The sequence below is a fragment of the Dermacentor andersoni genome, chromosome 6, assembly GCF_023375885.2.
Source record: "Dermacentor andersoni chromosome 6, qqDerAnde1_hic_scaffold, whole genome shotgun sequence".
Taxonomy (NCBI): domain Eukaryota; kingdom Metazoa; phylum Arthropoda; class Arachnida; order Ixodida; family Ixodidae; genus Dermacentor; species Dermacentor andersoni.
Window position 1 is genome coordinate 64958525 of NC_092819.1, and position 15457 is coordinate 64973981.

A 15457-nucleotide genomic window follows, 5' to 3' on the forward strand; every position below is an offset into this window, starting at 1 on the left:
GCAGTACACTGGCTTATGCGCGCGCTCGCATTTGCAATGGAATGGTGCTCGCACGCGGCGGCGGCGATCGGCCCGCGCAGAGAACAGAGAGAGGAACGGGCAAGGGGTCGAAGAGGAGGAGAGCAGTGCATGTGGTAATAGCGCTAGTACGCACGATGCGCCGTGGACGAAGAGAGAAGGGAATGAGGGGGGGGGGGGGGGTGGAGGCGCGGAGCGGCGGCAGCGGTGGTGCGGAGCAAAAAAGGCGCTCTCGCTTCTCTTTCCAGAAAAAGCGTGTCAGCGGGACAGGCGACCGCCTCATCATCCCGGGCGCCCTCGCGAGGCGCGCACGGCCATTCGACCGCCGCCAGTGTCGGTCCAGCCGTCAGCCATGCGCCACAACCACCGCCAGCAGCAGCAGCAGCCTCGGCGGCTGCGAACCCTGCCCATGCTGAGGCACGGAACCCGGGCTGCGACCCTGCTACTCCTGATCGGTGAGTGGAAGCTCTGCCGGGAACCTTTCGATCGACGAGGTGAACCCTACGCTCGGATCTTGGGTTGTGCGCAGGCAGTCAATCTATCAAGACGGGTATATGTGTTCTGGTTCGTACAGACCCGCCGCGGTGGGTCGGCGGCTACGTGCGTCCTTCTGCTGGCGCGTGGTCGCGCGTTCGGCTACCTGAAGCATTCCGGTGGACGCAGTATGAGAGAAAGAAGTTTGTTTTGCTCCAGGTCCGGAGTAAACGTATTGGTGGAGTCGTCCAGATTGAGAGCTTTTCTAGTGTGCTGTGCCGGAAAACTCCACCAGGCTCGAAGGAAAAAAAAAGTGCCGGTATGTTGAGAGTTTGGTGAGCTTTAAAAGAACACCTGCTAGTCAAAACGGGTGCAGAGATATTTATGTTCGTCAGAGTCTGTGTGTATTTTGGGAATGCGAAAGTGAGTCAATTATAGGTCGTGCACAACTTAATCACACTCCGTTCAGAATTCTTTCGCAGTAATGTGACGTTGTAATATAGAAACAGTTCGCGACGAGTATCATCCGCACCTGCGCCCTTATTTCTCACGTTCTCTCATGAGCGACACCCTTGGAGTTGCTGCTGTGCTGAGAGTCTGTAGCACGTAATCATGGGGCCCAGTGTCGATGCACCGATGGATAAGACGTGTGTGTTGGACAATTGCATTTGGCCTGCTGAAGTCGCTATTTGAATACACGTCTCCTACTCTTCAGTTGGGCGTCATCAGTCAAATAGGCAACCATCGTAATCAAGTGGACTACAGTCGCGCTTTGGTTTTCTCCATATTGAAAGTGCGGACCGGCGTTCGCACTTCCATACGCTATCTTCTAGACGGTGTGATAGCGGCACGACGCGCGGATATCGCCGGCGCTGATTAGCAGTAGGTAGGTGTGATAATCTATCAACAACAGCAGTTACTTGTCTCCTTGAATGTCTCCCACTGAAGATAGTATAGGGCTTGTATTTTTGCCACTGGCCTCAAAGGCTGCTGTTTTACAGCAAATATAAGCTCACGAGTAAGCACGAGAGATGCTGTCGGCATGCCCTCATCTGAAAATCTGGACGCGTATCCACAAAACCATGTTACGCTACTATTGTTCGTAAGATCAGTCAATCCTGATGATGGACTTCCATCACAGTCGAATGCCTCTGCAACGAACGCTTCTACGACGAAATTACCTGTATAACGATAGAATAACCATGTCCCCGTTCTATTGCAAGTGGTGCTTTGCGCAAACCTTTACAACGAAGTGACCTGTACAACGAATGACTTCGGAGGCGCCGAGCACTTCATTATAAAGGCATTCGGCTGTATTAGCGAAGGCGGCTGGCCAATGACGAAGACAACTTACGAACAAAAATCTTTGTGAATTCGGCCCCTTCTGTTCTGAACGCGCTCACCGCATAACCATCACGTGCTCGCGCGGTCAAGTGCTGCACTGTTGCCTCGGAAATAATATGCGTCACTGATTACTCAGGAGGCGCTACGGATAAATTGAGATCTGACATTCATCAGCCAGAGCCGATTAGTGCACGTTCCACAGAAAGAAACAAAAATACATGCGAGGAATAACTCAGCATGGTAGCATCGTATGCCGCCGACCATCACGAATGGAAATATCTACGCACTTTAATCTGTTTGATTTTTGTTAGCTTCTAGCAACAAGCAATTTGGAGTTGAGAAAAAATACGATCTGTAAGTAAAACGTTTGAGTTGACAGAGAAGGAACTTGTGTACGCTGTGGCGAACGTGACAAGCTCTGCTACGTAGTTTACTACGCTGACGCTTGCCATGCTCTGCATGCGCTACGTTGCTTACGACATATCATGGTCAGCTCTTATATGCTCGCTCGTTGCGAGCGCCCGGCGCGAGTGCTAAGAATAACAGCACACATTGCCTCAGGTTGCACCGTGCATGTCGCACACGGATCGACTATTCTTAATCAACTTACTATTATCCTTTTTTTGTAATGGACACTCGAAACTCAACAATACACAGTTCAGAAAGTCTGACGGAGGATATCTTGGGATTTTTACTAGATAAAACGGGAACTTGGAGTGATGTGTAACGCGAACGACCGTTCATCCAGATTCCGGAAAGCGCGCTTCGCCACGTTGCTCCAACGCAGCCTGGTAAGCACCCTCTGCAGGTCCGCTACACGCGCAGCTGAAAACTTTTTACGTTGTCGAAAGCGACATTATTTACGCAATATATCGCAGCTTAGTGCGGCAAAGCGTAGACTACTCAGAAAAAGCGCACACGTCACACAAGAGGTCCGCCATACTGGGTGCATTGGAACGCATTGTTCACTCTTCATCTGACGTTTGTTCGTACGACGTATACGCTGTTTTCTCTTCTAAAGCATTACACAACATGCTGATTGCTCAAGGACTTAAACATCAAGGTGGCAATGCATGCTAAAGAAAAGCACCACGAAACAGTGAGGCACACAGACAGAGACCGAAATCGAGTACTCCGCTGTTACGTAGCACAGCTCTATTTTCGAATGCAATTGCACCGAATAGTCCAGTTCGCGATGCTGTTGCGGAAATGTATCGTAATAAACTCGTCGACCATGCTATTCATGAATCGTGCCTATCTGTGCTGGTAACTGTGCTGTCAAGTCAACCACGCCGTCCGAGCAGCACACCCGAAGAAAAAAAAAAAAACTCAATCCGCGACGCGATTGATTTTCCGCTATATAGTGGTGCTCAAGGCTTTAACTGCATGAATGCCCTGTGCACTATGGGTACTGAAAAGATAGAAGAGTATCAGGGTTGCCCTTGTGGGTACGTAATACCCACCACACGTACCGGCAACATTGTGTGGTCGTACAAAGTGTCTTCAAGTGTACTAAAGTGAATATTTAGGTGCTAACGATCACGCCAGAATGAAACGCTAGCGTGAGAAAACAAACTAGCAAGAGAGAGAAAAAAAGAACAAGAGAAGGCAGGGAGGTGTTAACTGGGAAAGCGTCTGGTTGGCTACTATACGCTTGGGGGAAGGGAAAAGGGGGCTGGAAAGAAAAAAAATATACGTGGCTCTGCTATCGCAAACACCAGAGACCAGTGGAGCTGGGGGAAGGCCAGGAAAGTAGTGCCAAACCGCACACAAGACACACGAGAGCCGGCAACGCGTCCCTTCGGCGTCCGCCAAAGGCGTCTACTACGTCGTCCGCGATTCGCATGGCCAGCGCCGTAGTAGACGCCGCGGTTGTCTCCACTCTGTACAGAGCGGCGGGCGAGGAGGACATCGAGGAACCCTAGCGGCCGCCGGAGAAGAACGCCTCTCCTCCCTCGTCTGGCCCCCTTGCCTCGCGCGCTACAGGAGAGTACACGCATCCGGGCCGCGTTCCTCGCTCGCGTGCACGCCGCTCCTTCCCTCCCGCAAGGCTCCACCCACCCTCGCCGCGTCGCTATGCTGTGCGGTGCTGTTTTTATACTCTGCTTTCACTCTGTCTCAGCTCTTCCTCCCACGGGTCGGCGAAGTACGTCAAGAGAAACCCAGCGATGTTCTAACAGCTCCACTATTCAAAAAAAAAAGACAATCTAGAAAGTGCGTTTCCCTTTTGGACATTCGCCACTGCGCGTGACAGTAGCGTGACACATTCATGGGCGCTTATGGTTTTGGGGCTTCAGCGGATTTAGCGCCCACATACGCCACATAACACAGCGCAATTTTAAACATTTAGGCGTATAATATCTTCTCCCTTATTTCATCCTACTGACGTTTCATTACTTTGTGATAACACGTTTCGGGAACTTGAAAAAAGAAGTGCTCAATCCAGAATGAACAAACGCCGTGCCAAATTGTCGGCTCTCTACGCCAACACGTCTTTAGCGATGTCTATTCCCGTTACAGCCTGCTAACTTCTGAAAAGTTGGTAAATGAACCTGTATCAAGCCCACGAAATAGCACAGGAGATGTATTCGAAATAATCAAACATAAAAGCTTACGCAGGGTTGCACGGTTTTCGATGATCGGTGCCTGTACCCCTTATCGTGTAAGCCACGGACGTGTCGGATGAATCGGTTGTCAACGCACTACAGCGGTTCACTTACTTCGATGGGGAGCAGACGTGGCCATCCCTGAATGAGACAATAAAATTCATATCAGCTAAAACGTATGCTATCGGCGTCAAAACGCTACGTGGCGCGAGGTCAGCAGAAAAGAAAAGTTGAATATTTACGCAACCTGTGCGCACAGCCTGGAATTCAGGATTGTAGCCAACAACAGTATATATGTATACGCGACCAAGGCAGTGTTATAATCTTTTACCGGCCGAGGGCGCAAACTTAGCGGGAATTCATCTTTCACGTGAAAACCGCGCCCCGTAGACTTCCGACGCTGAACGTACATCGGAAAAAGTGGCTCTGAGAATATGTATGTTTATTTCTTTTTTTTTTAATGTCCTACGAGCTTCCTGCGCGCAATGGCCTTGCGCTTTTCATCCGCTCACTGGGGAAAGCATAACTTTTCGATTAAATTGAAGCATTACCCCCCGAGTGTAGCGGTGAACGGCTGTGATCGTGTGCATGGGCTCTCTCTCTCTCTCTCTACTATTTTCTTATCTTTCTACCTAACCATATCTCTTTCCCTAGTGTAGGGTAACAAACTGTCTACTTTGTTCTTGTTAACTTCCCTGCCTTTCCTTCAACTTTCTTCAAAAACTACAAAGTTATTAGTGCGCGTAGATTTAGGTACAGGCAAAAAAAAAAAGCGACATATCGTGATAATTCATCCGGAGATGTACCCTTAATGCACCCCTCATAACCCATCTGTTGTTTTGGGCCGTTTAACATAACCAATGAATCAGTCAACCAACCAATTAGTCCACAGCGACTGTGCGCAAGGTTACCTTCGGACGGACTTCAGTAGATCAGTTTCGTTCTCAAGAGCGGTAAATGACTGGCCACTTCGTCAAAAGCGCGATTCAGTAGCACCGAACAGAGGTAAAACACCGAAACACGTGATACCTTAATCGCGGCCACTGTGTACCTATCCATCTTAAATCATCGAATCACAAACACAGCCAGTTATTGAAGCTATTTTCTTTGTAAGGCGAGGAATAAGAAAAAAGGGGAAATCCGATAGAAACAAGAACGAGCGTAATTAAGACGAATACTCCCATTGTTCTCGACCACATAATTATACAACTGCCGCCACTGGCCTCGTTCTCATGCCGCCGTGAAATTCAGTGCACATCGCGGAAAACAAGAAGGCCAGCGAAACGCTCTCTTTTAGGAATCGGGGCGCGTTAACTTTCCATGTACACAGGTGGAGCTGTACGGGCAGCAAAACGCGAAGGCGCAAGACGTAAACAAGGGAATAGGAGACGACGTAACCAAATCGTAACTAACGCGCATTAAAAAAAAGAAAGAAAGAAAGAAAGAAGCGCAGGGCCACGCAGAGAGTGTAAGTGAGCGTAACGCCATTCATATTCGTCGCCCGCGGCAAGTGCAGCTCGGCGCTTTTGTGCCGTTTAGGCGCCGCGCGGGTCACACCGACAGCGGCCACGCGAAGAGCCTGTTCCCTGTGAAAGGCGAGCTTACTGTGCGCCGCTGGAGGCGAGTCGGCGACGAAAATGGACCGGCGAAACCACTCTGTCGCCCCCCATCCCCTTTCTCCCCTTTTATTTTCTTTCTCTCTCCGCAAACGGAGCGACTGCGTCGCATCTGCAGCGGCGGCGCATGCAGGCCGACTTTCTGCCCCGTCAGCCGCATAAGCGAATGATAATTCTGCTCGCGCCCTACTCGCTAACACGTGTTGTAACGTACGACTATATTAAAAAGTGTTCGTAATGCGTAATTCAAATCGCTCTTTGAATGTAGGACATGCTTTCAAGTTCTTGTCTTTCTTTTTTGCGCAGCCGTCTTGCGCAGCCATCTCTTCTACCGCAGGTACCGAGAATAGAGATAGAGAGACCAGTATTCTAGGTCACCCTACCGAGGCACTTTTGACGTTGTATGGTTTAGCTGAGCCGTATGGTGCCAAGTTTAGTATCCTATCAATCGATAGGTTTGTCTTTACTCTGTTTTTTCATTGCGATAGCACCTATATGGACACTCCAGGCGCATTTCTGCCGTCGGCGTCGCCGTGATGTTCCTTATAAAATCCAAGGACTATAACGCCGTCGCCGCGTGCCTTACGCTGAATGTGCGAGCGCGAATAGGAGAGCGGGAAGGAAGCGCGCCGTCTTCCGTCGCGCGCGAGGCACCCAACGTTGCGTGCGAGGTACCGGGTGGAGGGGATGGGGGGGGAGGAGTAGCGGCGTTATACTCCGGCTGCAACTGCTTATCTGGTGGCTGCACGCGGTAGCGCGACCGTATCTTGAGAGCAATCTGCGTTGGGGGCAGAGTCTATAGGTCCGTCGACGGCTCGCAGCTTTGTGTGTGCTGTGTTCTCGGCGCTCAGTTTGCATTGAAGCGGCAGACAGCCCGAAGGTCACTTCGTTCGCTGCTGCCGCTGCAGCGCTCGTTCACGCCTGCGTTTCGACAGCGAGAGTCCGCGGTTATCGAGTGTGATGTGTTCATGTTTGCTGAGCGCGTTTAGTTGACACCATGCTTGTTAATTTAGTCAGCAAGAGAACGTTTAGAAGTTCATACGGCTGATAAAAGTGCTATCCTTACTTCGTATGGCTGTCTTGTAATTTGCTATTGCAATCGATGCTCTGCCTTTCTGGAGAAACTGCGACTTTTTTTTCTTTTGTACATCTGGCTCTCCGTATACCGGTCCGCCCATGGTCCGATCTGTCTTTCTCCGCAGTAGTTTTAGGGTTTTAGGTAGTTTAAGCCTGTCATACTGGAAAGGCGGATCGCAGAAAGGCGGATCATTCACGCAACACGAAAGCTCCGGTATTCTGCGTATTCTATAAAGTGGTTTAGTAGATAACTTTAGCCTGCTGTTTGGGGAATATCTGAGACGTCAACGGTAAAGTAGATGGCGACGGCAGTGCTGGTATCGCCATCTTGTGACAGTTTCAACTACAAGGACTTGAAAGAGTTGTTGAGGTTGCGTCATCGTTCTAGCAAAGTGAAAAAAAAGAAAGAAAAAGAAGCCTACTGCACTGGGATAATTGAATGTAACTCAGTTCAACTCTTTACAAATGGCAAAGACATGATTGTTGCTGCCGACGCCATTTTACCATCAGATAGGTAGAAATTAATTGTTACTGCAATTGTAGTAACGTGTGCTCTAGTTGGCTTCAGTGTCACAAGATGATGCCACTAGCGCTGTTGTGTACATCTAGTCCTTCCAGTGCTGCCAAATCCTGGGAACTCTCCCATGATGAGCGGAAAATTAGGGATCCGAGGGAAAACGTGAAAATTATTATTTTTTAAAATTTAAAACATCAGAAATTCTTAAGTGGTCGATAACAGTATATTGTCAGTTTCTCATAGTGCAGACTACCAACAATAGCAGCAACATTTACTTTTGTGAAGAACCAATTGATTTCGACTCAATCCGGCCGGCCTATACCTTCGCGCGCATACGCAATGTTGCATAGTTTCGAAATCCGCGCATGTTGCGGGCGGCGAGGTTTGTTGGAGCATGTAGCAGCCGACCGGCGATGACTACTGCAAAGCAGGACTAACGTATAAGCGACCTTACAATTAGGTTTATATTATTCGCAGCGCTGGTAAGACGAATTGTAGGAAGAAGTTTCCGGCAAAGGTGCTTAGACAGTCCTTAATTAAATGAGTTACTAGCTGCAGTGAATGGTGACCACTACCAGAGCTTCATATGTTTTTGTGCCATCAACCAATGTTTGGCGGGGACACGTCCTTGCATCGAAAAGTCAACATTCAGTGATATTTATCTTTTATTCTCGCAGCTAAGTATGATCCTTGAAACGTGCTTACGTGGCGAGCTGGAACTATAGCTGCTCATTTACGAATCGCTTGATGGATTAAGAAAAAAGGTGTTGAAAGCGGGTACTGCATGAAAGCGCTTTCTGTGTGAGATTTAGAAAAGAAGCATGTTATCAAGACATTGTAAATGGCTATTAAACATCTCTCCCGACTGGCTGCCCGCACAGAAACGCATGCGAAACTCGACCGCGTATGCCGGGTGTTTGCTAGTTGAATGCATTTCCATTTCTTTTCTCATCCATTTTGAACGAGTTGATTGTAAATGTGTATGTTATGCAAGTGACCTTTTTATCAACAAGTATATCAAATCAAAGAAACAACCTTTTTTTATTCTTTAGAAGTGTTTGATTAATAAATTCGTTCAAGTCAGGAAAGCAAGGGGAATCTTACCATCTTGCTGAACAAGGTCGATAAAGGGAAATTTTGCCTCGGAACGTGAAAAAAGAAAAACACGCGACAATCTGGCAAGACTGCTCTAATATGGCGGACAGGCGAGAGCTATCTACTGAACTAATAAAGGGAGAATCAGACATCCACCCGTTCGTAGCAACTGCTACAAAGGAAACCCATACTGGTTCCTCGGAAGGAAAGCCTCCGAGTTGAAGAAAAGTTCGTCCTGGTCCGGGACTCGAACCCGGGACCGCCGTCTTTCCGGGCAGCCGCTTTACCATCTGAGCTAAAAAGGCGGCTAGCAGAAGGCAGGCCGAAGTCGAACTAGTTGACAACACGAAGCAAAGGCAAGTGTTTGACGTAGTAGTTCTGCGGAAACCCGCAAGGTGGAGAGAAGTAATTAATAAAGGAATTGATAATGAGGCTTTCCTTTCGAGGAACCCGTATGGGTTTCCTTTGTAGCAATTGCTACGAACGGGTGGATGTCTGATTTTTCCTTTATTAATTACTTCTCTCCAACTTGCGGGTTTCCGCAGAACTACTACGTCAAACACTTGCCTTTGCTTCGTGTTGTCGACAAGTTCGACTTCGGCCTGCCTTCTGCTAGCCGCCTTTTTAGCTCAGATGGTAGAGCGGCTGCCCCGAAAAGACGGTGGTCCCGGGTTGGAGTCCCGGACCAGGACGAATTTTTCTTCAACTCTGAGGCTTTCCTTTCGAGGAACCCGTATGGGTTTCCTTTGTAGCAATTGCTACGAACGGGTGGATGTCTGATTTTCCCTTCATTAATTACTTCTCTCCACCTTGCGGGTTTCCGCAGAATTACTACGTAATCTACTGAACTAGTGTGCTAATTTTGAACATTGTCGAATTCCGCCATATTGCCGAATGCGCCATCTTATCAGCTCTGAGTGGTCCAGAGCATTGCCACGGCCTTTCTGATTGGCTCAAACTGTCGCCCTCACAGAATTCGTTAATTTGGCGAAATTTTGACAGTGTTCAGGATGCTTCGCCCTCGCAAACGTCTCTCACAGCTGACAACGTTCGCTATAGGAATTACAAACAACCAGCACCATCCTGTTTCGTCTGCACAAACACGCCGCCGAACGTGGGCGCGCAGGTGGAAAAAGAGGCGCCGAAAAAGAAAAAAAAAATGGCGGGCCGTGAGTGGCGCGTAATTCGCACTCGCCTTCGTAAAATAACCTCCGCTCGCGCGCTTCGCGCTGCACGCTGCTCGGGGTCAACGTGGGGCGTCGTCGTATTGAAATGGAAGTCAAAGGCCAGATTAGCGCCCTTGCCCGGTTCGCTCAGGCTTCCTTCCTCGCGGCCAAGCGCGTCGACACACAAACACACATGAACAGCGGGCCGTTCCCGCGGCAAACGGCCGTCCAGTGTCAAGGTCTGATTGGCGCCAGGAGAGCACTTCCTTCCTCCACGCCACGTTATTTTTTTTTTCCCTTCCTTCCTCGGCTGCGTCCGACTCGGCGGCGGGCGCGCACCGAGCGTTGATCGTTGCGTTTCGGGCTGGCGCCCCATTCCGAAAGGAGGAGGATGAGGCAAGCAAGGGCGCGCGGGGGCTTGACGTGACTCATTAGCCACATGCTGCATGCTTCGCGAATCGCCGCCGGCGCGGTTGTTCGATGCACGACGATGCGCGCCGTAACTTCGCGGTGCCCTTGCGTTCGGCTGATGGCTATCTTCCACTGCCGAATTAGTTGCGCTGAGAGATCGCGTGATCCCGCCGGCCTCACGCTGACGACCCCTCCGGAAGAGCAAGCACGATCGTGACGCGTTGCGTATACGCGAAACAGTTCGCACGACTTCGGCGCAGTTCCGCGCCCCGTCTTCCCGGGTTTTGCGGGGGTAGTTAACATGCAGGACGCTGTCGGCGATGCGCTCGTTTTATCGTCACAACGGAAAGTCTGCTTTTAAGAACTCCTTTACGGCGACTGTAACCCCTTATGTCGCGAATTATGATAGACTGCCGATAAATGCGTAAACGTTGCGTAATTTCTTTTCACTTATGTCGCTTCACTCGCCCCTGAAGTCAAGACAGTATAGGATGATTACTCGTACACGTTCTAGTCGGTATTCGTAATTACTGAATAATGAAATGTCGATGTGAGCAAATTATTTTTCCTGATCTCTTTATGATTTTTTTTCTTTAAATATATAACTGATTGACCGGCTCGAAGCGCACGAACAAGTTAGTCATTGAATTCAAGCATTGCGAGAAAGAAAAATAAGCAATAAAAGATTAGTACGCCATCGCTAACGAAGCGGAGTACATGGAAGATGGCGTCAGTAAATGTAGCGCCTTGACTAAACTGGTCGTGAGCAGAAATACTTAGTGCGCTGATCTGAAATGGAGTCACGTTGAGTATGAATGGGGCTCAATTTACCTGCAGCACAATGTCAGAGGTGTTTTCATTGCCCACCACTGGACAGAACTGGCAAAAACAAGCCGCATAGACAGATGTCACAGACGCCTTTCATACAACCGTCGGACTATTTCTAGCCTTTACACAGTCAGTCGCGGTAGCTATAGCCTGAACAAAGCAGCAAGCTTTATTAGATAAGCAGTTAACTAGAAAAATATTAAGCGCTTTTTTTAAGGTGCTGCGCAGTGAGCGGAGCATGACGTCATACATGTATGTCGATCACTCGATTTTTCGCACTTCACGCTGCATTTCCCTCTCTCATTTCCTCAATAATTAGGCGCTTAGTTTTCTCAGATTCGACTTACAGCACTTGATTTTTCTCGCATCCATATACAAGGGCACATGAGGCACCGAACCTCTTATGACGTCAGACTGCGTCATCCGAGCAGTATGGTGTCACTTTTGTATCTGATACAATATAACCTATAAAATTTTATACGATCATTTGACAGGTGGAGAAAAGAAGGAGAATAAAAACTGTCGGTTGTTTTTAACGTAAGAGAACACGACAGGCTTTAGAACTTGGAATGTTCGTTGTGCCACTGAATGGGGATCTCTTTAATGAATGAATGAATAAATAAATAAGTTCGGCAGCATGTTACACTCCTGTAACACGTGAAGACGAAAGCCTGCTGTACACGTGGTAGTGGATTAAGTTATGCTATTGGAAGTGTCAGACTTCTTGCAAGACATAACGAGCCGCAGTGTGAAGTAAACGCATTGCGCTGTAGGTCGACCTCCTCAAAGACACATACGAGCACCCAATGCACTATACCTAAAGGTTATTTCGTTCTTTCTTTCGTTTTTTTTTTCTCTTTGTTTCTTTCTTTCTTTCCTTCGGTCTTTCATTCTTTGGTTTCTTCATTCATATTGCGCCATTGCACCTTTGCTTGCTTGCGGGGGTATGAGCCATTCCTGATGATGATGAGCCATTGGTATGAGTCATTGGTAGGGCGCATGTCACCTCAGGGGAATCCTTAAACGTGCCGTTCACCAACGATGGAGATGAGTTGCAACAAATGATTGAGAAAGTGAATAATCAATCTAAGAATAGCTAGATCTACCGATCAATAGGCTATAAATTTAGGAAATGCGCAACAGCCCCGAAAAGGAACAGCAATTCGTGAATGGTAGTAAGCCTCACGAAGCCGTATTAAAGTGTATCTAGCGACGTTGTCACGGGTGGACTTGGATCACGAGAAGGCTGAAACTTACGAGGATAGCGAAGCAGCTTGTGAAGAAGTCAAGGGCCGCGTAGAGAGCAATGTAACGAAAAATTAGAGACGTAACTTTGACGCGAAGACAGCGATAAGGATTACAGAACAAACTGGTGCATCTGGCATTTTAGCCGAGACTGATGTGGAGTTGGGTAGTGCAGATTACCAATGGCGTAACAAGATAGGTGCCAAGGGAATGAGGAATAGCAGTAGGAGGGAAAGACAGGGAGGTTGGCCGGTGTACAGACCGGCTGGCTACCCTTTGCTGTAATAAGGGGTAAAGGGAATTAAATGTAACAGAAGAACACACGAGCAAAAAAAAAAAAAATAACACCGACGATTCCGACACTCCCTAATGCGAAATTTGAGCGCAGCTCTATACGTGTTTGCGTTTCGCGATATATTGGCAGGCGCAGACCAACTGTCTCGTGCTGCACGTTGCATACGGAGCGAAGTTTGGCGCGACTGCCTCGCTAATCTGGAGATCGCGACAGCCAGCGCGTGGCTGACGCGTGGGCGCGATTCACAGTAGCCGCCGCCGAGAGACCTCCCAGATGACGCTCCGTCTCGTAGCCATCGTCGCCGCGCTATGCTTTTCTTCTCATCCTTTTACCGTACCCTCCTCTCCGCTTTCCTCCTTGCGCGTCTTTCATACCCCGCTGCGCTTCGCGTTCGCTCGGGTATGCCGAGGCACAACACCGACGCTCGCCGCAGGAACGGGCGACGAAGAGCGGCGCTCTAATAAATAAAATACAGATAAAAACACCGAAAACATTTACAATAGTGCTATGTATAGCCCGCGATATTAATCAGTCTGTCACTGAGTCCACATGTGTTCTCAAGAAGCGCAAGAACGCGTTCAACGCCTTCTGTGCTGAGGAAGGTCTCGATCAGCGTCCGAAGATTACAGACACACATCTCCACGAAAGAGGCCTGCATGCCTGTATTTAGCTCCGTTATAACGTTATGCCGCGGGGGAAACGAAGTGCAAAAAAAAAGAAAGCAGGACACTGCCCTTCCCCTCTGAAAGAGGGCCGACCCAACCGGAGCCCACTCACAGCTTAATGACTTTGTTCTGGAAATATGAATTCTGGACTAGCAGGAACACAAAAGCTTTGTTTCAAGCTAAAAATATTATCTTTGACCGATGCATATCAGGATCACCCATAAGATTTGCCCTTCACATTCATGTTTCGTCCTGAAACCAGCGACACAGACAGATCTGTGCAAAATTAATTTATTAATTAATAAATAAATAAAAAGTAGCCGCTGTTGGAACTTCTGCTGGGGGCGTCACTTACGTTGGGGTCTCCGGCTGGGCCACTCTACTCAGGCGAAGAGGAAGCTTTAGCTCGGGCCCAACTCCGTAATGGCCTATTTAAATACATGTAAAACGCAAAAACGCTTTTCTGAGATAACCCCTGGACCGATTTTAACAAAATTTTGCTGCATTTTAGAGAGAAAGTTAAATTCTAGTGACTGTTGGAAGCGGAATTTCGATTTAGGACCTGAATTTTGTTGAAAGAATTTTCAGAAATCGAAATTTAAAAAAAATAGAAGCACGAACTTTGCAAGTTAATATCTCTCCGTCAAGAACAGATATCGCGGTTCTGTAAACGGAATCCATTAGATTATTCAAAGCGGGAGAATTCTATGTATCAATCTATATATTACGTAAATTTGTTACGTTGCGTACAAGCGTTCTTCAAAAGTTGCGTTTACGCATTACTAATTCTTTTGAGATTCATGTGTAACATATCATCTTTGTCCGTTTTATAGATGTACTATGAGATGCAATTTACAGAATTGTGATATCATTTTTCATTGCAGAGTTACGGAGTTGTAAACCTGATAGTTCCGTTCCCTGAAAATTTCCGATTTTGCCAATTTTTAGTAAAAAACTGACGACCTCAATAAAAATCCGAGACCAACCGTCACTAGATTTTAAATTTTCCTTTTAAATGCAACAAACCTCGTGAAATTTGGTGCAGTGGTTTCCGAGAAAAACGAATTCTCCTTTTACATGTATTTCGATAGGGGCACTCGAGCTAAAGCTCCCTCTTAACGCGCGCGCGTTACGTCGGAGTGTATTGGCGCGGCCCCGTGTCGTAAAAAAGAAAAAAGTTATGCGTGGTTCTGCTATCGCAAACACTAGAGACCAGTGAAGCTGGGGGAAGGCCCGTAAAGTAGTGCCAAACCGCACACAAGACACACGAGCGCCGGCAACGCGTTCCCACGGCGTCCGCCAAACAGCGCCCACAAGTCGCGTGGCCAATGCCGTAGTAGACGCCGCGGCTGTCTCCACTATGTACGGAGCGACGTGCGGCAGCCGCCGGAGAACGCCTCTCCTCCCTCAGCTGACCCCCCTGCCTCTCGCGCCACAGGACAGTGCACGCATCCGGGCCGCGTTCCTGGCTCGCGTGCACGCCGCTCCTCCTCCCCCGCTAGGCCCCACCCCTTTTTGCCGCGTCGCTAAGCTCCGCGATGCTATTTTTATACTCTGCTTTCACTCTCTCTCAGCTCTCTCTCTCCCAGTTCGGCGAAGCTGCGGACGTAAAGAGAAACCAAGCGAGGTTCTAACCAGGTTCTAACAGCTCCACTGTAAAAGAAGGAAATAGTAGCTGTTTCAAAGGCACAATTGCGCTTGGCGTCAGGGAATTGCGCAATCCTTATAATTGTGAGTGGCCTCCTTCCTGCTGGCTCAGCTCTTTTTCAGGGGTGACAGATGGGTACACTGCGTTTTTGTGGGTGGAGCTTGTTTGTAATTTTTACGTTGTCACCGACTCACTATACAGGAGTCAGAACTGAACCGCTGAACCGCCTCCAAGTTTACGAAATGTTAGAAGACACGCTGAACGGTTTTACAACTTGGTTAGATGTCGCTTTTCTTTCCTCAGTACGCATGCAATCGTTCTTTTTGGGGAAACATAGCGCCCGCATTCTTCTTCAGGCAGGGGCGCGCACAGCGGTCACCTCAAACGCGCCTAACTTTTTTCGTGCGCCCCGCAAACAAGCCCACCGGCAGAGTTGCGCAATGCAGGTGCGC

At 48.5% G+C, this 15457-nt stretch overlaps 1 protein-coding gene across 1 annotated transcript in view; it reads left to right on the forward strand.

Annotated features, from left to right (window-relative positions):
- Positions 1-287: 287 nt before the first annotated feature.
- The window catches only part of LOC126522736 (uncharacterized), a 30795-nt gene continuing 15625 nt past the window's right edge, over positions 288-15457 (forward strand). The window contains exon 1 of the mRNA XM_050171523.2: positions 288-473. Coding sequence (XP_050027480.2) covers positions 371-473 — 103 coding nt within the window. The 5' untranslated portion in view covers positions 288-370. The remainder of the gene's footprint in view (positions 474-15457) is intronic.